The sequence below is a fragment of the Portunus trituberculatus genome, chromosome 47 (genome assembly GCF_017591435.1).
Source record: "Portunus trituberculatus isolate SZX2019 chromosome 47, ASM1759143v1, whole genome shotgun sequence".
Taxonomy (NCBI): Eukaryota; Metazoa; Arthropoda; class Malacostraca; order Decapoda; family Portunidae; genus Portunus; species Portunus trituberculatus.
Window position 1 is genome coordinate 21,037,254 of NC_059301.1, and position 23,824 is coordinate 21,061,077.

General features: G+C 38.0%; 1 protein-coding gene across 4 annotated transcripts in view; it reads right to left on the minus strand.

Annotated features, from left to right (window-relative positions):
• Positions 1 to 4,054: 4,054 nt before the first annotated feature.
• Positions 4,055 to 23,824, minus strand: part of LOC123520589 (carnitine O-palmitoyltransferase 1, liver isoform-like) — a 35,288-nt gene continuing 15,518 nt past the window's right edge. For 2 of the 4 annotated variants that reach the window (XM_045283000.1, XM_045283001.1), the window contains exons 12-19: positions 22,355 to 22,420; positions 20,570 to 20,572; positions 19,589 to 19,703; positions 17,308 to 17,442; positions 16,718 to 16,852; positions 16,035 to 16,184; positions 7,842 to 8,051; positions 4,055 to 7,075 (exon numbers count right to left, since the gene is read on the minus strand). In XM_045283000.1, the coding sequence (XP_045138935.1) occupies positions 6,995 to 7,075; positions 7,842 to 8,051; positions 16,035 to 16,184; positions 16,718 to 16,852; positions 17,308 to 17,442; positions 19,589 to 19,703; positions 20,570 to 20,572; positions 22,355 to 22,420 (895 nt within the window). In that variant the 3' untranslated portion in view covers positions 4,055 to 6,994. Of the gene's footprint in view, positions 7,076 to 7,841; positions 8,052 to 16,034; positions 16,185 to 16,717; positions 16,853 to 17,307; positions 17,443 to 19,588; positions 19,704 to 20,569; positions 20,573 to 21,680; positions 21,747 to 22,354; positions 22,421 to 23,824 lie in introns of all 4 variants that reach the window. The other 2 variants (XM_045283003.1, XM_045283002.1) reach the window with 2 other exon arrangements.

A 23,824-nucleotide genomic window follows, 5' to 3' on the forward strand; every position in this document is an offset into this window, starting at 1 on the left:
TTCGCTTTTCATCCACTGACTCTATTCCCCCTCCCTTGCCTTCTACAACTCCACCACTCTTTGCTCTCTCACTTCGACTCTTAAAAACGACTATCAAAAAACGACTATCAAAATGCCACAGAAATTATTACCCAGCTTCTCACGAATGTTTCTCTTTTCAGTTTCAGTAATGGAAATAATAATGTTATTCCGTCACTAGAACCATAAAAACTAGCCTTAAAAACCCGTGCAATCTCAAACTAGAGCCTCTTGGAACTGGTGGAGGTGCGGAGCTAATTCAGAAAATGGTTCCTGCTGCCAACAGGTCATGCTTGTTATCCGAATCTTCGCTCATTATTCACTTCCTTCCCTCCACCTGAATTCCTTCTTTTTACTCACGTAACATTCTTTCTTCTTCTTTTTTTTTTTTTTTTTTACTTCTCTCTCCTCTCATCTCTTCTTTTGTTCCATTAACCTCCCTCTTCATTTCCTGTCTCTTCCCTTTACACTCCTCCCAAAATCTCCTCAGAGAAAACCATAACGTTCAGGCGTCCATGTATAAAAAAATTCTCAATCATTCTGTCTCATCCCCTTTCAAAATTATAACATCCAGGCACATGCACACGCCTCAGCTTCATCTTTCAGTCTTTCTTCTTATTATCATTCTTTCGTATGAAGCACACATTCCCTGACGATAACATTCCCAGCAGATCCAGTCCTCCGCCCTTCCAAACCCGTCTTTTCGAGCATACAGGAAGCAGAGAGACGCACATCTTAGCACTCCCCATGAGAGGGCAGATTCCACCCAAATTACTACGTGTGCTTGGGAATCAATCTTGGTATTATCATCATATAGATATACTTCGTGTCAACAACTGTGTGAGCAATTTTGCCAGCTGAGGACACCCAGCCAACCAAAATGGAAAAAAGACAGAGCTCGTACTGACCGATCTTTGGGTATGACTCACACTACACCAGAACAGAGGGGTCATAATCTCTCGGTTTACATCTCGTACCTATTTACTGAATGCTAGGTGAATAGCGGCTGCACATTAAGAGCCTCGCCCATTTGCCTTGCCGCGCCGGAGATTCGAACCCGGATCTTCTTGGTTGTGAGCCGAGCATGCGAACCACTACGCACTACGCAGTGTGTATGTCTGTGAGAGAGAGAGAGAGAGAGAGAGAGAGAGAGAGAGAGAGAGAGAGAGAGAGAGAGAGAGAGAGAGAGAGATTTACAGTGAATATAAGTAAAAATACGATTGCAATGTTCTTTTTGGGAGAAAAGGGGAGAAGGGGGAGGTGGACAATGAACTTATGAAGCAATACAAGTTATGCGAATAACGGCAACACTACAGCAGGGAAGCGACCTGAGAGGGACCAGCTAATGGGATGCATTAGTGATAAAACCGTAGGAGTCGTTGTCTGAAAATGAAGGAACGTGGGAATAAACAAATAGATAAATGAAAGGGATCTGAATTCATGGGTATGGGATTAGCTCTCACCGTTCTGATGTTTGATGGGCACCGTGTTCGCAATCCATTTACATGGCTGCGGAAAACTATCACTCATATCACGTAAGATTCACCAGATGTTACACAATTGGAAATTCATAAACATTTTTGTCTTAATACGTGATGTTGTGTCGCTTAGGCTAGATGAGTCCCAGGTGAGGAGAGTTTGTTCGTCCTCCCCCTGCTGAGGAATCCATATATTAGCATGCCGTGTGCACTGACATATTCCTCAAATGTGGTATCGGGGCTCATGTCCGTCACAAGCTGTTGGTCAATGGGAAAGTCACGGCTGCAAACACACACACACACACACACACACACACACACACACACACATATATATATATATATATATATATATATATATATATATATATATATATATATATATATATATATATATATATATATATATATATATATATATATATATATATATATATATATATATATATATATATACATATATATTCAAAACATGTCAAGCATATTTACCACAGTACTTATGCTCTTTTCTCGCACTCCCAATCAAGTGATTCATTGTAGATACAAGAGGCAGTTTGTCCATTACAGACATTATGAGAAACACAGATATGAAAACATTCCAGTCCAAATACAATGATTTTGATCTTGATGGTACAGGTGGCTTGGGATCGCTCTGGAGCCATGCCTTTGGATGGGTAGCTCCTGTAGAGGACAAAAAGATACAAGCAGTAAAAAAAAAAAAAAAAGTAGTATTCTCTTCGTTAATGATCCTTACACCTCGCTCGCCACATTCTCTCCAGATACTCCTTCACAGCCTCCATCATCCTTTCACTCATCTCTCTACACAGTCCCAGCAGCAACACCATTCATTCCCTTCCTGATTACAAACACCCTCGGCCTTGATCTTGATTTTGATTTTCATGCTATAGGTGGCTTAAGGTCGCTCCACAGCCAGGCCAGGCATTTGTATCAACAACTCGAAAAGAAAAGAAAAAAAAAAACGAAGACGGACACAATATTTCACATCACAGATTTCTTCATCTAGCACACATTTCTTCAGAAAATCCTTCACAGTTTCAATCATCCTATCATTCATCTCCCCACACAATCCCATTCCCATACTGTCTTCTCCACTCTGACATTCTATAATTCCCTCAGCATCACATGCATCATCTCATTCCTGTCTCTGGCATACCTCATACACTCCACCATCGCATGCTCCACCGTTTCATCTCCCATATCACACACCTGGCGCACATTACTGCGGGACTCTGACAATCTGAATCTCCTTGCATTCACATCCATACACTGTGCCTTTGCCTAAGATATCACCACCCAGGCTTCCTTCATACCATTTTCCATATAATGATGTCTCTTTCTTTCCAAAATACTCTTTTCTTCCATTTCATTCTTTCATTTATACATGTCCCACGCTCTTCACTTGTATCTCACTTTTCCGTTACCTTACACATCACTCGAAGTCTTTTCCATTTCTAATAGTCATACTCTGGTCACTCCCAACATGCCTCCCCTCAAACCGCGGAAAAAGCCCAACTAGTTTTCCAAGCCACTCTTTAATACCATCTTGACACACTTTCTCCCCATCTCTAACTCCTAACATTCCATAGATGTAGCTTTCTCACTAGTCATATTCCATTGTCCATTCTCTTTCATATAGCCTTGCAATCTTATAAGTAACACGAATATCACATATTACTGCTGCAGTCATGAAAATAACTCTGAAAATTGAAGATTTTTTGCCACAGAGTTAGTGAAATGTGACACGTTCTCCACGTAGACTTTTTAGTCTCCCTTGCCCTCCCCTGGAAGATAGCGCAGCTAATTGAAATTAGCTTGTATATTTTCCTCTATTCTTTATCACATGTAACTGATACTTCTACTATTTCAATTACTCCTACTACTACTACTATTACTACTGGAATTAATGTAAGGCATGTTTTGTACAGGGCATGCCACATGTAGGACCAATATTTCTCTCTGCATATAGAACCTCCATTTCATACAAATTAATTTCTATCAGATCTATAATTGCCTATGAATTATAAGGATATGAGAAAATAATCTGTTGCCTGTCAGTCAGTCAAGCTGCCTTTCTTTCTATCCCTCTTTCTATCTCTAGCTAGTGTAGCTGGCAAGTTTTGCTGTTTGGGCATTACAGTTTATGAGTGTCAGTAATCAATAGTGCACTGGTAGCCTTTTTCTTTCAAGAAATGCTTACTTGTTGAGTGAGTAAGCTCTTTTCTTGGCTGTGGATGAGAGAGAGAGAGAGAGAGAGAGAGAGAGAGAGAGAGAGAGAGAGAGAGAGAGAGAGAGAGAGAGAATTATGTGGAGTCCTGGCTGATTATATTCCCATTAAGGATGAACACCCAAGCCTTAGTTTTAGAGTGGTCCCACTATAATACTACTATTACTGTTACTACTATTATTACTTTAAGTACTTTTAGAGCTGTTGTTTCTCCAAATTCTCGAAAGCATTACTGTACACAGGGTGTTGAATATCAAATAAAATTTCAAAAATAGTTAATGCAACATTCCAAAGACAATAAGTACATATTTCCTGCATTTTAGCCATTTATTACTTATATGTAGTACACTAGTGCCTAAAATACTATGAACACATCACTACTGTAAAAGTGGTACTACACAAGATTGCATTGTTCATTAAGGAATAATTGCATTGATATTGAGGCACCTGGTGAGAATACCTGAATTGGGCATATGTAACATTAAAAGTTTCTGTAACTAACAAAAATATACAATAAGATTTCCTCTACTAAAATTAAAATAAAAGTGCACATATGAAAATAGCAAAGTACCATTTGTGTCACAAAATGGGCAGGATGATGTCAAGCTTCCAGTTGTGCGGGAGTGACCCATGCTCATGATAGGTTTGGCTCGGATTTTCGATTCAGAACAGGGCTCCCTTCACAAGCCGGCTTCCACTACAGGTAAGATGTGCTGTGATCTTTTCAATTACAAACAAGTTTCAAAAAATACTTTACTGACTGACAACAAAAGCTGAAAAGATCCTTCTCTACTTCAATAAATGCATTTGTCTTGGTTTTCATAAATGTATCATCTACACAAACTGTGTACCACGCTGCTTGTTGATCTGGTAACCCACTGGTCATGACAAGCTGAAAACTGAAGTAAGTACACATCTGATAGGTGAACTGAAATATTAATTGATGTAGATCTCAATGTTTCACTTGACGTTAGGATCTCTAAAAGGCTACAAAACATTTCTGCTGCCTTAAACCATGTCCTTAATTATCTACAATCAATAAAGTTATACAAAACTCGTTCAAAATGTGTCCAGAATTTCAGCAGTTGCAAAATAATGTAGTTCACACTCCAAACATAAGGATCATTGCCTCTGAGTTTGATTGTCACCACGAGGTTCCATTGAAAAATCACAAAGAAAATCTATAAAGTCAAGGACACAGGAAGTCAAACCAAAACTTATATGTACAACAAATCTTATGCAATCAAACACCTGTCCATTCTTTTTCTGCAGCCTTCAAAATATACCTTCATTCCCCACACTGACATGTAACAATGCCTGGCAACAAAACAAAACTTGCAAGTGTATTCTAACCTATTACACAAGATCTCACCATTCCAGTGTTAGAACAATACTTATGATACAGAATATTATGAGTGGAGTTATTTGACAGATGATTTTAAATTACCAACAAATTAATCAGATCCAACTTTGAGATCCACATGAAGATGATGAAAAGAAATGAGAAATACATAGATATGTTGTTTGTCTCTATGAATTCTGGACACTTAAGAATCAATGCTGTTATACTAATTTTAAAATAATCAAATATATCCATTTTTTCCATATATCACCAGCAGCCTCTCTATTATCCCTTCAGCTATTTTTTTGCAACTCCTCTACCTCTTCTGTTTCATTCTCCTATAAAAGTTTTGAATATTCACCACTACAACCATTCAACTATAACCATTTCATTAATAATTTAGTTTATAAAAACATTTCATATTCTTTCAAATGAAAATAAGAAAATCTATACCCTACACTGTCTGGATAAAGGTTAATATCATACATTTTTGCAAGTTTCTTCATATGTATGAACTTCCATTGTAAAGAGGAGCACTTTATTTTTTATAGTCATAACTCCATATTGTTATCTCCATGTGGAGAATTAGCCAAATGTTGGTCAACAACTCCCTTTTTCCAGACACACACACACACACACACACACACACACACACACACACACACACACACACACACACACACACACACACACACACACACACACACACACACACACACATCACCAGAAATGCCTACCTGCTAACACTGAGGGATGCTGCTCTCAGGTGCAAGTAAATTACCTACAGTAATAGAAAACACAAGTCATAACACTTAAGCAATTCATCTATTTGTGAAAGCTACCCATATTGTAACAAAAACAGTGGCATTGCAGGGGACACACTTCTTTAAAGTTAAGTTCTCTGTATCAACAAGTTGTACTTATTTTTCCAATATCATGTGAAAAAATTCACAAAAAATTTCCCAAATCTTAATCTTACATTTAAATAGACCAAATCCCAATTTTCAACACCTATTCTACATCAATATTTGTCAGAGAATTGACTGCTGATGAGTTGATGATGCTGGTTTCATGATACAGCATCAAAGTTAAAGACACATCCTACACCTTTTCCTTTCTTTGAACCTTATTCAGTAGACTCTCAAAATAAACAACATTAAAAACAGAGAAATATAAAGATCTGAATTATAAATGTATATATACTCTATATCATATGACTCCTATAAAGCTTCACTACATATGCCTTCCTGCCACACAGTAATGGATCATGTAATAATTGTGTAAGTGTAGGAATGCATGTATGTTTGCTGCATGTGCAGGAAAGATATGATAATCAGAGTTAAAAATAATATAGGTAGTAAATCAGAGATTTCTTATGACTGCACTTATCCCTCCTCAATGCAGTGCAGCATATGCTGAGAGACAGGAGTGTACAGTGTGACAGCCACCAGCTGGGTCATAACTGCTCACAAGGGACAAATAAAAATAAGGATTTTACCCTGTAAAAAGAATAAAATAAAATAATAATAATAAAAATAATAATAAAAAAATCAAAGTTAAAACCACTATCCTGTGTAGTCAAAACACATGGGAATAGCAAATTAAGCTGCTCCACCATCACTCACATAAAATTCTGAATATCAGTATTTTACTCTGAAATTCATTAAGCCTTAGGTTTTTTTTTTTAAACCACAGGATACATGGAAATTTAAATCATAAAGAGTGGAGATAGGCATTAAAATTGATCAGGAGAGGACTCAATCCTCCCTACACAACCACAAAAACATATGTAACATCTCCCTATCATATAAACTTATGAACTTAATCTGAGACTTGAGTGGTTGTCAAAGTCAAGCAGCCCCAAATTCTTCACAAGGTCCACAACAAGTCAGTTCTAACTTTGTGTTGTCATTATTTCTTGCCTACTGCTTCAAAGAGATTCTTCATGTCACTGAGTGCCTTCTCTATCTGACGGGCAAATCTCTTCGAGTCCTGGAAAAAACAAAATTGCACTGAAATACAAACAAGATAAATCCTAAGGTCCATACCTAATACCAGGCACTGTTCCTAACAATGCTACATATTAATTCCATATTATGTTAATCAATGGAACCTGAAGTCATGTTTCATACACTAGAAATAATGTAAAAGTAGTTGTGGTCATGACACACTTCATCACATCTATGTACAAAAATTGAAATGCAATTTAAAACCAGTAACTGAGTCCTCAGAGATGAATCCAATATATAAACAATTAGACAAAAAAAGATCACCAAGCAAACTTTTAGTACCCTCAACTGTTTGGCTATCACACTTTCATATCTTATTTTTTGCTTCCTAATTTTCCTTTTGGAAGAGGTCGCTGGATAATAATTCACTTCCTAATTTCCTTTTAAGGAATGTCTGATAGCTTTCCTAAATGCTTAGCACCCTGTGTTATGTTCCATTCCTTTCTGCAAACTGTGATTTGTGACATTTCTTCTGTGACTATCACATCTCTTCCTCTGGTACCATTATTTATAGAGTAGCATTAACAGCACCCAAGTGTAAGAGGATGTAAAAGTCGGGTTTATACTAAGAGCATGAATCCAACAATTCATTAGGAGATAACCAGCAGAGAAATGAACATTGAACAGATACATTCTATTATAAAATCTTTAAGATGAAAAAATTTTGCATCTTTCACACATTAACTTCAAAACAATAATGCAATAATACTCTCAATTTAAATTAACCACAATTAGTCACTAAAACTCACTGTGACAGGAGAGCTCTTCTTGCTTGACACGTGGAAGAAAATGGTGTCTTCCCCAGCAATGATGTATGACACTCCATAACCATCGTCTGCTACAGGACCAAAGCCTCCACCAGCACTGATGCACTTGGGGTTCTTGACAAGGTCCATCTTGCTGGTCTGACCATGGGGGGTCTGTGATGTGCTGAGGCGCCATGGCTCTGACAGCACCTCCTGTATCAACAACAAAGGTGTGAATGTTGAACAAAAGTATTTTCATATCAATATTCTTCTATTTCTCATTTAATTGGCCCCTTCAAAATGAAGACATATTTTGTATCCTCATAGCGCTTGTGACATATCCGAGGACATGCATACTCCATTATGACTGCCTTCTTATAAAATTATGTATTATTTTCCCTTGATACTGTAAGAGGTCTTTCAAAAAGTAGGTCACATATGATACAATGCTTACTTGACTTTCATCATTATTACAAAAGAGTATGATTTGCTTATACAGGAAATTTTCAATTTATGCACGGGATACATTCTTGAAGGGATCACTTAATGTAAAAATTGCATAAAGTGAACATGATTATTGAACTAAACTGTATAATGTTTGAGGTTTCACTGTGAACCAAAATAATTTTTCCCATAGGAATGAATGTAAAACAGATTAATCCGTTCCTAGAAGGCCTGCCTCTGAGAGAGTGACTCAACAAGCATACCACACTCTCTGCAGCACGTACCCTATATAAAATGTTTTTGTGCACCTCTAAGCTAGAATAAACGTTGGCTCAGCATTACTATAGTAACGGCATCTAACTGACAGTAAGATCTGATCTCCCTGACAATGTTTATCATGCACCACTAGCTGTACTGGCAGTGAAGCACCTCTGTTGTGCTGTGATCACCAATACCAGCAAAGCATCTTCACATCATGTTATTCTAAATAATCCACGTAATATGAAAATGAAACAACTAGATTTCTTACCTCATGTTATTCCAAAATCGCATATTCTAAACACACATAAATCGAGAAATCCCTGTACCAGGAAAGGCATCGATGCACCCAATGACAATAATTCTATTATTCTTTTATGGAACCAATATGTAAGTAAAGAACTTATCACGATTAGTTTACCATAAAACTTAACTACTTTCAGCTGCTTTCTGCAGATTTTCATTTTCCAGAAAATTGCTGAAAGCAGCCAAACCATTAGTTTTTTTCTTTAAAATTTGTGTGGGTATATTTCATAATGTATGTACCTAATATGAAAAACTATCATCATTCTTATTTCTGTTGAGAGAGAGAGAGAGAGAGAGAGAGAGAGAGAGAGAGAGAGAGAGAGAGAGAGAGAGAGAGAGAGAGAGAGAGAGAGAGAGAGAGAGAGAGAGAGAGAGAGAGAGAATGTATTTACCTAGTTGTATTGTACAGGGTTCAAGCAGGGCTCATAGTGTCCTGTCTCCATTTCTCCAATTATCCAATTTTTCCTTAAAGTTTTGCACATTATGTGCTGGAACAACTTCATTATTCAATGCATTCCACTTCACCGTTCTGTGCAGAAAGCTGTATTTTCCAACATCCTTCACACACTGTCTCGTCCTGATTTTTTTTACATGACCTCCTGTCCTTCCATCTTTTTCTGTCAACAGCACTAGGTCTTCCTTGTCTATCTTTTCAATGCCATTGACTATCTAGTACATTGTTATTTGGTCTCGTTCTCTTCTGTCTTGTAAGGTTGGTAGTCCCATTTCCTTCAACCGCTCTCCATAATGCTTGTAAGTGACACCTGTCTGTAATTTAATGGCTCAGTTGCCTTTCCCCCTTTAAATATTGGTATTACGTTGGCTCTTTTCCATTCTAGTGTAACTTTCCCTTCATTTAGTGAACTTGTATTTATATCCCAAATTGGATTCAGTAGTTGCTCTTAAAATTCTTTCAGCACCGAGCCTGAAACACCATCCAATCCCATTTCTTTTCTGACATCTGAATTATCCAATAATTTTCTAATATCTTCTTTGTGCACTATGATTTCCTGTGATCCTTGGCAATGTAATATCCTATTTGGTTCTGTAAGACCATCTACAGTGAACACCGTTCTGAAGTTCTCATTCATTATTTCACACATTTCCTTCTCTGTTTGGTATGTTTTCCTCCTTTAATTATTATTTCTATTCTTTCCTTGTTTTTCATTTTGAATTTGCCTCTTTACTACCTCTGAAAATTTTACTTTTTCCTCTTCTTGTTCTTGTTTCCATGTATTTCATAATTCCTTCAGCTTGTTTTCACTTTAATCCACCTTCAACCCTGTCCTCAATCCCATCCTGTACTTTTACATATAAGCTCCTTAAGGAGTTTTCGTAGTCTTGACATTTTGTTTCTTTATCTCCTGTATCTCCTCCTTTAATCCTTGATTGATTACATTAATCTTCTCAAATTTGACTAATCTCAATCTCAGTTCTGTGTTTTCAATTGTCAGTCTGTCCTGCTTGTCCATTACACTCAACATCACTTCCTTCAAGTATCTCAACTCTCTTTCTATGTTGAGCAAGCTCCTTATATTTCCTTTTTTGTCCCTAAATCCAGAAAATTCTTTATCCATATTGTCCTCAGTCAGTCTCCTGAGTCCTACAGGTGTTTCAATAAGTCGCAGATTTTCAATCGGTGGTGTTTGTTTTGAATGTGCCATACATTTGGCCACACCACTCAGTTCCGCTTCTCTCTCCATTTTCATCCATCTGTACAATCCAAAAACTTATTTATTATAGAGATAAGAGAACCCTAAGGCCCTCTACTCCCCTATACATACATCTAGTTGAGGCTCCAACGCCTGTTGTAGCTAGTTCCCTAGGAGCCATTCAGCATGTCCTCTTTGCGCGATGTGTGTGTGTGTGTGTGTGTAATTCACTGTTTGATCTGCTGCAGTCTCTGACGAGACAGCCAGACGTTACCCTACGGAACGAGCTCAGAGCTCATTATTTCCGATCTTGGGATAGGTCTGAGACCAGGCACACAACACACACCGGGACAACAAGGTCACAACTCCTCGATTTACATCCCGTACCTACTCACTGCTAGGTGAACAGGGGCTACGTGAAAGGAGACACACCCAAATATCTCCACCGGCCGGGAATTGAACCCGGCTCTCTGGCTTGTGAAGCCAGCGCCTAACCACTGAGCTACCGGGCCGTGTGTGTGTGTGTGTGTGTGTGTGTGTGTGTGTGTGTGTGTGTGTGTGTGTGTGTGTGTGTGTGTGTGTGTGTGTGTGTGTGTGTGTGTGTGTGTGTGTGTGTGTGTGTTTGTGTGTGTGTTTTTGTGTGTGTGTGTGTGTGTGTGTGTGTGTGTGTGTGTGTGTTTGTTTTTTTTTTTTTGTTTTTTTTGTTTGTATTTTTGTTTTATGTGTGTGTGTGTGTGTGTGTGTGTGTGTGTGTGTGTGTGTGTGTGTGTGTGTGTGTGTGTGTGTGTGTGTGTGTGTGTGTGTGTGTGTGTGTGTGTGTGTGTGTGTGTGTGTGTGTGTGTGTGTGTGTACCTAATTGTATTTACCTAATTGTAACATACGGAAAAGAGCTATGCTCGTGTTGTCCCGCTCCATATCTATTAATGTCCAGCTTTTTCTTAAAATCATGAATATTCCTTGCTGACCACTTCCACGCCTAAACTATTCCATGCTTCCACCCTTCTATGAGGGAAGCTATATTTTTCACATCTCTCCTATAAGTGGCCATTTTAGTTTTTTCCCATGCCCTCTCGACATTCTTCCATTCCACATACACAGATCTTCCCTATCCATTTTTTCCATGCCAATCATCACTCTGTATATTGCTATCAGGTCTCCCTTTCTTCTGTTTTCCAGGGTTGGAAGTTGCATTCTTTTCAGTCTGTCTTCATAAGTCAAATCTCTTAAGTCAGGCACCATTTTCGTTGCAGCCCTCTGTACTTTCTCTAGTTTCCTTATGTGTTTCTTTAAGTTCGAGCCCACTGTATTGTTGCATATTCAAGCCTCGGTCTTATCATTGCAGTAATTATTTTCTTCATCATTTCTTCATCTAGATATACGAACGCCACTCTTATGTTCCTCAATAAGTTCAATACTTCTCCAATTATTTTGTTTATATGTCTCTCTGGCGATAGGTCATTGGTAATTGTCACCCCAAGGTCTTTTTCTTCATGACTGGTTTTATGTCTTCATTTCCTATCTTGTACATACTCCTGATTCTTCTTTCACTCTTGCCAAACTCTATTTTCTTGCATTTTGTCGTGTTGAACTCCATTTGCCATGTACAGCTCCATTTCCATATTCTGTCCAAGTCTTCCTGGAGTAGTTCGCAATCTTTGTCACATCTCACTTTTCTTAACAATTTTGCATCGCCTGCAAATAGGCTCACATAACTGGACACCCCATCCACCATGTCATTTATGTAGACTGCGAACATTACTGGTGCCAACACTGATCCCTGTGGAACTCCACTCTCCACCAATCCCCATTCTGATGGTCTGTCCTTAATTATTGTTCTCATTTCTCTTCCTACCAAAAGTCTTCCATCCATTTTAGTAAACTGCCATGCACTCCTCCTACCATTTCAAGTTTCCAGATCAGTCTCTGGTGTGGTACCTTATCAAAGGCCTTTTTTAAATCCAGATATATTCCATCAGCCCAACCATCTCTTTCCTGTATTACATCTATCACCCTCGAATAGTAACATATCAGGTTTGTCGTGCATGAACGCCTTTTCCTAAAACCAAATTGACACTCACAAAGTATGTCATTTTTCTCCAAGAAGTCTGTCCATCTAGTCTTCACCACCCTCTCACACATCTTAGCTACCACACTTGTAAGTGACACTGGTCTATAGTTCAATGGGTCTCTTTGTTACCTGATTTATAGATTGGGACAATGTTAGCTCTTTTCCAGTCTTGGGGCACTACACCTTCCCTTAATGAGGCATCAATTACTTCACAAACTTTTTCTGCCAATTGCTCCCTGCATTCTCTTAAAATCCATCCTGATACCCCATCAGGTCCCACAGCTTTTCTCACTTCTAAACTCCCCATCATGTTCTTGATCTCCTCCACAGTTACTTGAAACTCCTTCATAATCCCTTTCTGTTCCATTACCAGTGGTTTGTCAAAAGCAGTCTCCTTTGTGAATACCTTCCGAAAGCATCCATTCATAGCCTCTGCCATTTCCTGGGATCTTCACTGTATACTCCATTTACTTCTAAACTTTCAATACTTTCTATTTTTGATGTTGTTGTTCACATGTCTGTAAAAAGCCTTGGTTGGTCTTTACATTTATCAATTATATCCTTTTCTTGTTTCTTTCTTTCTTCTCTTCTAATCAACACATATTCATTTCTTGCTCTTTTGTAACTTTCCCACTGCTTAATCCGTCTTTTCCTTCTCCACCTCTTCCATGCATCCTCTTTTCTTGTTCTAGCCTTTTCACATCTATCGTTAAACCAGTCCTGCTTTCCAACTTCTCTATGTTGTCTTATTGGTACAAATTTTTCTCACCTTCTTTGTATATTTTTATAAATTCCTTCCACTTTTCATTTGCTCCTTAGCACTCTTGAATTTCATCCAATTTGTCTCTTGAAAGAATTTCTTTAGGTTTCCAAAATCTGTCTTGGCATAATTCCATCTTCCCACTTTATATTCTTCATTTCTTCTAGATTTCTCTTCGTCTATCACCTTGAACTCCAAAACTGCATGATCACTCTTTGCTAAAGGGCACTCCACCCTCATCTCCTCAATGACCATTGGCTCTGTACTAAAGACCAAGTCCAGTCTTGACGATGCTCCCTCTCCTCCAAACCTAGTATCTTCTTTGACCCACTGAGTTAACACATTTTCCATTGCCAGTGTCAATAGTGTATTTCCCATGTTGTCTCTGATCCTTCCATTGACCAGTCCTCCCAACACACCTCTTTACAATTAAAATCTCCCATCATTATAGTTCGTTCACAGCCACCCAACATTTCTTCCAGACATGTTCCTGTATCACTTATCATTTCTTCATATTCCTGTACTGACCATGCATTTGTCTTAGGTGGTACGTACACCACTATGTAGTGCCTCTTTTTTCCTTCATTAGTTTCTGCTCTGATCTTTAGCACTTCTGCCTTTCCCATACCTTTTTCACTTGATCCACCTTTATATCTTTTTTAACCAGCAACATCACTCCTCCTCCCATCTTACCTACTCTATTTCTTTTCCAAACGTTATATTTCCCTTCTCCAACCTTCATCAGGTCTTCTCCCTCTCTCAGTTTTGTTTCAGTAAGACCCACAATATCTGGGTTCTTGTCCCTCAAGTAATCGTTGAGTTCTAAAATCCCGATATCACTCCATTTATGTTGGAATACATTACATTTCGCTCATATGTAAGTTTCTTTAGTCCTTTCTTGCTGTACTTTTCTGGGTTATGAACCACTTCCTCAGTCTCATATCCAAGATTCTCCAGAAAAACTCTTTCTTCTCCTCTTCTGTCCTCTCTTCATTTTTTTCAAAGCCTCCTTTCTCAACTCATTTAACATTTCTCTTTCCTTTTCACCGAGATCTCTTCTCAACCAAATCTTCCTTGTTGTTTCCTGCTGGGCTAGCCTCCATGACTTCTCCACCAATTCATCTACATCCTTTTGTGACTTAAGTTTGATTCTTATTGGCCTCATACCTTCTCTTGTGAACTTTCCAATTCTATGGAAGTCCTCTATTTCTTGTACTAGGTCTTTTCCTCCTCTTGCACCACATTAATGATATTATTTATCACCTTTTTATGTTTTTCTCTCTCCATTTTACTCGGTGTCTTATCCTCCTCCACACCAAATATCACCACACATCTCTTTTTGTCTACAGTTTCCCTCACCAATGTCTCATTTGACTTAATAACCTTCACCACTTTCTCAGCTATCTTCTCTTCTATGATCTGTTGATCTATAATTTCAGCAAGGCCCAAAGTTTTCTCCCTGACTCTTTGATTTCCTTTTCCAGACTTGCAACTTTGTAATTTACCTCCTTTCTTTCCACTTCCTGACTTTTTTCCATTCAGCCTGCTTCTCCATCACTTTTCCTAGAGATTCTCCACATTTTTCGCAATTCACTTTAATTAGCTTAACTTCCTTCAGTGCTGCAGTTTTGTGTGTTTGTGTGTGTGTGTGTGTGTGTGTTTTTTTTTTTTTTTTTTTGTGTTTTTTTTTTTGTGTGTGTTGTGTGTGTTGTGTGTGTGTGTTTTTTTTTTGTGTGTGTGTGTGTGTGTGTGTGTGTGTGTGTGTGTGTGTGTGTGTGTGTGTGTGTGTGTGTGTGTGTGTGTGTGTGTGTGTGTGTGTGTGTGTGTGTGTGTGTGTGTGTGTGTGTGTGTGTGTGTGTGTGTGTGTGTGTGTGTGTGTGTGTGTGTGTGTGTGTGTGTGTGTGTGTGTGTGTGTGTGTGTGTGTGTGTGTGTGTGTGTGTGTGTGTGTGTGTGTGTGTGTGTGTGTGTGTGTGTGTGTGTGTGTGTGTGTGTGTGTGTGTGTGTGTGTGTGTGTGAGGTATCCCTCTATCACTTCCCAACCCTGATACAGTGCTGCGGCCGTATTCTATTGGCCAGAGTGAAGACATTAAAATTTAATATAAAGTTAAAAGGCTATTTTTTTTTATCACAAATTTTTTTCGTTTTTTGTAAGAGTCATGGTGTTAAAAATTGAAAAAAAATTCAATTAAAAAATTCTATCTGATAACTGGGATATGTTCTTTTACTTAAAGAAGTACCGTTGTAAATAGTTTAGATATCATTTAGAGTTCTTGGAAATGAAGCAGAGATAATAATAATATTTTGCTTCAAAATAAAATCAAGACACTTAAAAATACTTTTTTGACTAATAATATTCTTTTGCTATTCCTCATTTAGCTATCAGTAACCTTAAGAGTAAAAATCTTTATAAAAAAAAAATTATTATTTATACAGGTATGGACCTGTGTTAGAAGTTCTAAAAATTTTAATTAAAACATTCTCCCTCATAACTTGGATATCTTCATTTGGCAATGCCTATTGGCCATGTGGCACTGCCACACTCCCAGGTCACTTCCTGCTGTCCATGGTCAGGTCAGGTCACTCCGAGACTGAGGTGGCAATAGCACAGAGGAATACAGCCAATGCACAAAGTACCAAGTTTGGCTGGTTCAACTATGGTATTTATTTCGTAACTTAAATTTAAAGGACTCAAAAACATTGAACTCACATTAAGGAAGGGGCTGTCTACCTCCAGGTACTTGGAGACAACATAAAGGCAAAAGAGGTGACGGTCAATACCCTTGCCACACATTGCATCACGATAGCCGGTCTGATGCTGATTGCAAGCCGTCTTCAGGAGCTCCACACGAGTTGTATTCTAAACAAAGAGGGGAAATAAATAAATAATTAATTTCAACACACACAGAAATAGCAAATAAATAAGGAAATTCATATTTTCTGCTTATTTTTGTTCTATTGTAGCAAACATTCAAGTTTCATATCCAAGAATATTAGTTTATCTTTTCAAACTAACCTCATTTGTGGAACCAAAACCAGTTTCACTATAGACACTCTGGGTGGTCAACAATTTCAAGACAACTCAAATGACTGATCAGCTTTTACAAAGTCTATCTATATAAAAGGCTAACAACATCTTGACAAATGGTGAAGCACACTCATGTAATCACACACACAATCATAATCACCTTCAGTTCTATGGAGAGACAACAGAACCTTACTGATCATGCTAGACAAATGTCACTTGAGCTGCATAACCACCATTATAAATTATTTACTCCAGTTGCACCATAATGTACTTAATATCTTTTCTGGATCAGACCAGATGTAGGTGAAATTCCTACTGAGACTTGTGAGAGTTAAAATTCTTATTAATAGGGTAAAAACACTTACTGGGATGGCCTTGTCCTCCATAGCCTTCACCCAAGCACATGACTCAATAGTACAGGGACGAACAGTCTCAGTGCGGCCATCACGGAAAAGACGCGTCATGCTTGCTTCGTAGGTCAGGTTGAATTTCCCAGCATCCTAATACATGAAAGAAAAATTAAAACAATATAAGAAATTAATTAACAAACCAGACAAATATGGAGTTTCTCAAAATCAAGATAAAATTATGGTGTTATCAAGCACTTACATCTTAAGCACAAGAAATATCTTCCTATATGTAGCAAAGACCCAAACATAATACTTTGCAGCTCTATGACAAAAGCCATGAATTTTAAATATGTGATAACACTATAGTTTTTTCTTTTTTACTTCTTCAGAAACTTTGAACTCAATAGCTCTTTCAGCCAAAATTTAATGTTCTCATGAAATGGACACTGATAATAAAAATGTCTTTTGTACATAAATAGTACAGGCATCCTAAGATGTATTTATGTCCAATGTTGCCAATGTCAAATCATTATGCTTGAATTAATCCATTCACAGCTCTAATAGGTGTTTCCTTTCTCCTGTCCTTTCCACTCAAGCTGACTCACCCGATAGTAGGCCAGCTGGAGAGCCATTTGAGTGTAGGCATCTGGTGAGAGGCGACACCCCTTCATGAAGCCCTTGCCATAAGCTGTGTGCATGTATAGGCGCAGGTCAACATCATTCAGGAGGGCATCTGCAACCTGGGAAAGAAAAGATAAGCTACATATCACTAGTTGATAAGAATGCTAGACTATCATAAAAATTACAAGCACTACTAAAGCATCATAAAATAAATCAAGTAGCTTGGCAAATAACAGTAAAATTCTAATATACAGTAGTACCATAGATTACGCCCATTCTAGTATACACACAAACAGGTTTACACCCTTTCTTGATGCCCAGAATTTGCATCAGCTTGCATCCATGAGCCTGACTTGTACCCGCGATACTGATGGCACCACACCATAATGTCCCTGCAAAAAGCCTGTCCCACCTAACCTCATGCTCACTCTGTACTATGGTCACACACTACTAACATTTCTTGGCCTGATTATTTGACCTGTGTGTCATACCATGTCTTCCATGGTTTATCTCTCATTCAGGCTCTTCAAAACTGAGATTCCCTCCAAAACATTTGAGAGACATCTGCCCACTGGATAGGTAATGGCCCTATAAAAACATCTCTGCTTTCCAGTCCTTCTATTGCTCATGTAGAAACTTTAATAAGTTCGACACACATGACCGTCCTGTCTTGAACCCAAATTGTCTGTTCAATGACTTCTTCCAGATGTTTAACCCATTTTTCTTTGACAACTATTTCACATAACTTTCCCATAACACTTGTAAGTGACACCTGTCTGTAATTTAATTATTAGCACTCCTCCTCCCCCTTTATCCTTCTTATCTCTTCTCCAGCTATTATATCCCTCCTCTTTAGCTAACACGAATCTCCTCTTTTAGATTTGTTTCAACGATGCACATTTTTTTCAAATAATCTCTAACCTCCAACACGCTAGCTAGCAACCCACCTATATTAGTACAAGTCACTCTTAATTTCTTGCCTCCTCCTTCTTCCATAGATACCACTTCTTTAGATCCTCAGTAGAAATTCTTTTTCCCAATCTCTGTCCTTTTTTCATTTTTTTTCCTTAGCTTAATTTCTTAGCACTGTTTCCTTTTCCCTCTCTTCCAGGTTCTTATCTCTTTTTATCCATATATCTTTACATTCAGTATCATTGGCCAGTTTCCCTTTCCTTGTCATAATTTCCTCCACCACCATCTCATTCTCACTTTCATCGGTCTCTTACCCCCTTCACTAAATCTTCCCAACCTAATCACTTCCTCCACTTCCTGGTCCAACTCCTGTGTGCTGTCCTGGACCTGTTTGATAATAGTTTTGGCCAATTCACTCTCTTCATGCTCTCTCATGAACTTGTTTGGATTCTTTTTTTCCTTTATCACAAAAATTAAGAAACATTTCCTCTTATCCACTGTATCTCTCACTAGATGTTCTTTCTTCTTAATTATTTGTATAACAGCGTCTTTTGACTTATCCTAAATCTGCCTCCTTACTACCTCTGAAAATTTTACTTTTCCTCTTCGTTTTCCTGTTTCCATGCATTTTGTAATTCCTCCAGCTTGTTTTAACCCATTCCATTTTCTACTCTGTCTTCAATCCCATCCTGCACTTTTTTCTGAAGGCTCCTTAAGGAGTCTTCGTAGTTGTGACATGTAGCCTTTAGTATATCATTTTGTTTCTTTATCTCCTGCATTTCCTCCTTCATCTCTAGATTCATTTCCCTTACTTTCTCACATTCCTCTAATCTAAGTTTTAGTTCAGTGGTTTCTGTTATCACTTTGTCCTGCTTGTCCATTAAACTCAACATCACCTCCTTCATGTATCTTGTCTCCCTTTCCACGTTTATCAGCCTCCTTCATCTCTAAATCCAGAAAAGTCCTTATCCATATTATCATCAGTCAATCTTCTCAGTTTAACAGGTGTTTTGATAAATGACTGATTTTCACAATATATCATACCTCTGGCTGCACCACCAAACTCTCTCTCTCCATTTTTTCCATCTATATGGTATCAAAATCTTATTTATTATGAAGACAGGAGAACCCTATGACCGCCTTACCCCCTCGTACATATGTCTAGGTTAGGCTCCAAAGCCTGCTGAAGTGCTTTCCCTGGCAGCTGCTTAGCAACTGGCTGAGGATTAGCAGATAACCATAGGTGAATGACAAACACACACACACACACACACACACACGAACACAGGCATAGACAACAAAGGAAAAAATACAAGCTAACTCTTATTAGTTCCTTTAGCTGCTTGGTCTTACCCTGAAGGAGGTGTCAATGGCCTGCAGACACTCTTGGTTCAGCTCCCACTTCAAACGGCTTGGTACTGGAGGGTTACAGGTTACTTTGCCCACACAATTACCGTCATCATCATATCTGAGGCAGAACAGGTAGTGAATGACAGACAGCTCAATGTGATACAGTAACTATCTATTGTTCTTATAAAACTTAAAGTAACTTTCATAAAATATAAGATTCTCAACAGATATTGATGGATACCTATTTTAAATATATTTTGTATCTGACGGTTAATATTTTTGTATAGCTAACTATCAGTTTAACATTCTACAAATCAAATCACCTGCAATTGTCTTAAAAAAATATTTCCTACAGTGTTGCACTTACTTTCTGTCAGTTCAAGAAAGCATGAAAAAAATAATGTGTTAGTAAAGATATCAAATAACAACATTTTATACCACCAGAGCAACCTGCAAACTGACTGGATGAAATCAGAACAGGGAGTTTTTGTGACTGACTTGGCATAAGCTTCGAGTATTTAAGTACAAGTCAAACAATGATTCACTTTAACTCACTTGATATCAATTGAAGAAATCAACATCCACACATACAATTTCCTATTAAATATGCATAGGCAATTTTTTTTAGTTCACTGACATGAATTAGGATATTGCAAGGCTCCAATTTTTTAAACACTAACTTCATGCCAGTTTTCTTTCTGCAACTGGAATTATAAGTAAAAAAATTAAAACTGTTTACTGGTGGCTTCATGTCTGTATACATGATCATCTTCAAGTGACAGGATTGGCAAAGCAATGAGTGATTTAAGAGAAAAAAATAAACCAGTCACATGACCTTAAAATTATATGAAAACGAAAGCAAACATTTGATTTATTTACCATTCCATAATTTCATGAAAGAACAAACTCCTGTTTCTCTGACTTCATCAAATCAAATTGCATAATCAATATATTTTTCTTTCACTCTGCTTCATTTTTATTTACTTTCTCTCAAGAGGATTAAATATAGAAGATAAAACATTACTTTACTAAAAAGTTATTTATAAGCAGCCAATGCGACAAACATCAGAATGAAGAAGAAGCATTCTTTTGTAATTACAGCAACAACCAAATCAGTCAAGCATTGTTTTTTTTTTTCTACATAACATGCTGAAACCCAAATTTCTACGGAAAAATATATTCAACATTAGCCATTGTATTATCATAACAGATGAGTCATGCCATAAAAATCCATGAATAAACACCACTTGCAACTGATGAAGAACAAACAAGTTCACCAATCCCAATATTAATAATAAACAAGGCATCCTGCATTACAACAGTTACTTGCCCCACCCTGGCCAACAATGAGAAACTGTGTATAGCACTGCTGTGGTAGCTAACCACCAAGCAAGATTCAATATAATTATGTTAATGGTTTGCCAAACTTTGGGTGTATCTTTCTCACTTACTTATTTTAGTGCAACAAATACCAATATTCAAGTTTTAATATATTTCCCACAATGGCTAATGTCTATTACTCAAAATCTATCTCATCAGCCTTTCACCATCACTCACAGTTCCACAATCTCGCATAGTGTCTTCTGTAACACTTCCATTGATCAAACTAAATGATACACCAGAGTTACATTCCATTCAAAACTCATCATATTTCACACTATATAGCTTTAAACTCACACATTATCTTCCCTAATTTTCATTTATCACTTTGAGTAAAACTCTACATATATATAATACTAAATTGCAATTTCATACATCATCTAAGATTAGAGTCCTCACATTACACAGGGTCAGTGAGTCATTGTCAAATACAACCTATCCTATGTCACTGCCTTCCAAAAATCAGGAAAATGCACATCCACATGTCACCCTGAGTCACAGCCCTTCATACCATTCTGGATTACAGCACCACACCACACTGGGTTATACCTCCACAAACCAGCTGCCTCTTAGCACCAAACACCATCCAGGGTCAAAGCCTACCACAAAGTATCAGGGTGGACTTTCACAAAGCATCCTAGATTGTAATCACATACTATCTTGGGTTACATACTACAAGCAAAAAACCACACTACTTGGCCATGCTCCTCCATACCCAAACTCAAAGATATCCTCGCCCATAATGTACTCCCACATGTGGCCCATGATGGGGGCATCAGCCCTGAGGAGACATCAAGAAGTTTTCTTGGGTAAGAATAAATTCTAAATAATTTGAAAAGGAAAAAGAACAACAATCCTCATACATTAGATACTTCTTGCCCAAGGAAAGTAATCTGTAAGAAGTGAAAAAAGCTGAGATGAAATTATTAAAATCTGTGACATATAACCTGTTACATTTACATTCTGACTAAACAATGGTGACCAACATAAAGCACAAGGAAATTAAAAGAAAAGGTCAGCTGAAGCAAAAAAATAATGTACTACATTCCTGTTGCATGCTGGTGTCAAGGCATAGAAAAGCAAGAGATAGCAACAGGGATACACTAGACAGAAGACATGAAGTACATGGCAGACAGACATATGGCCCCAGCATTAACATTCTAAAAATCAAGGAACAAAGAATGAGAAGAATGCAGATTCAGCAATATGCAAGAAAGATGTCAGGTGCCAAATGTTGTGCAGAAATTAAAGTGGCAGAGGCAGAGCACTGGCTGTACAGGCTGGTCCAGTGCTTTATTTCTGTCCTGGTATACTTGTCATCCATTCCTGGTGAAGCATGACAGTCGAAGCAAAAAAGAAGATGGACAATGCTATGGAAGGCACTCTCACCCTAGTGCTATGAGGTCCTCAGTAAGAACATATTCCCAGAGGTGAGACATGATGGCTGCATCAGCCCTGTAGGGAGGAAGAAAGTAGGGACAACTGGCATTAACAAAAGAATATACAGAGATGAATGTAACCACTGCCACTGTGCTCCATCCAGGACCTGTGTGACGGGAGGCAGTAGAAGCAGTACCAGGAGTAACAGCAGCAGGGAGGGATGGAAAATAAACTGCATATTGGCAACAACATAAACATCACCAAGAGCTACTAACACTCAAGTTTTATATAAAGTTCTTAGTGTAATATGTTAAAAATTGTGTGTGTGTATTTACCTAGTTGTTGTATTGTACAGAGTTTGAGCAGGGCTCATAGTGTCCTGTCTCCATATCTCCATTTATCTAGTTTTTCTTTAAAGTTAAGCACACTATGTGCTGTAACAATTCCATTATCCAATGCATTCCATTTTTCCATTGTTCTGTGTGAAAAACTGTATTTTCCAATATCTTTCACACACTGCCTCATCCTGATCTTCTTTTCATGTCCTCTTGTCCTTCCACCTTCTTTCATCAACAGCACCAGGTCTTCTTTGTCTATCTTTTCAATATCATTTACTATATTATACATTGTTATTAGGTCCCCGCATTCTCTTCTATCTTGTAAGGTTGGCAGTCCCATTTCCTTCAGTCGTTCTTCATATGTGAGGTCCTTTAATTCCGGTACCATCTTTGTAGCAATCTTCTGTATCCTTTCCAATTTTCTTATATCCTTTTTAGAGCTTGGCGACCATACCACTGCTGCATATTCCAGCCTTGGGCGTATCATGCTTGTGATGATTTTTTCATCATATCTTTATCCATGTAATGAAATGCCACTCTTATATTAGTCAACACCTTATATGATAGTCCAAATATCTTGCTTATGTGTCTATCAGGACTCAAATTTTCTTATATGATCACTCCAAGATCTTTTTCCTCTTTAGTCTTCATTATTTGCTCCTCTCCCGCCGTGGTACAGTGAAACCATGCGTGCTTTGGGGTCTCTCCAAGTGCATTCGAATCCTGTCCACGGTCCGAGTTTCCCTCACTCGAGGCAACGGTTTCCTAGCGGGTGGGCTTTCAGATAGGAGGCACCCCAAAAAGTATCCCCTTTAGCCCATAAATTCCCGTGAAAAGCCCACATGGTATAAAAAAAAAAGTTCCATACTGCTCTTCTCTTACTCTTTCCTAGTTCCATTATGTGCCATTTCTTGGCATTAAACTCCAATTTCCACTTCTTGCTCCATTCATAGATCTTGTTTAAATCTTCCTGCAACAGCAGATAGTCCTATCTAGTTTTGATAACTCTTAGTAACTTTGCATCATCAGCGAATAAATTTATATAACTATTTATCCCAATATGAATGTCGTTTACATAAACTTGAAAGATAATGGGAGCTAACACTGTGGCACTCTGCTAGTTACTTTACCCCAAGATGAG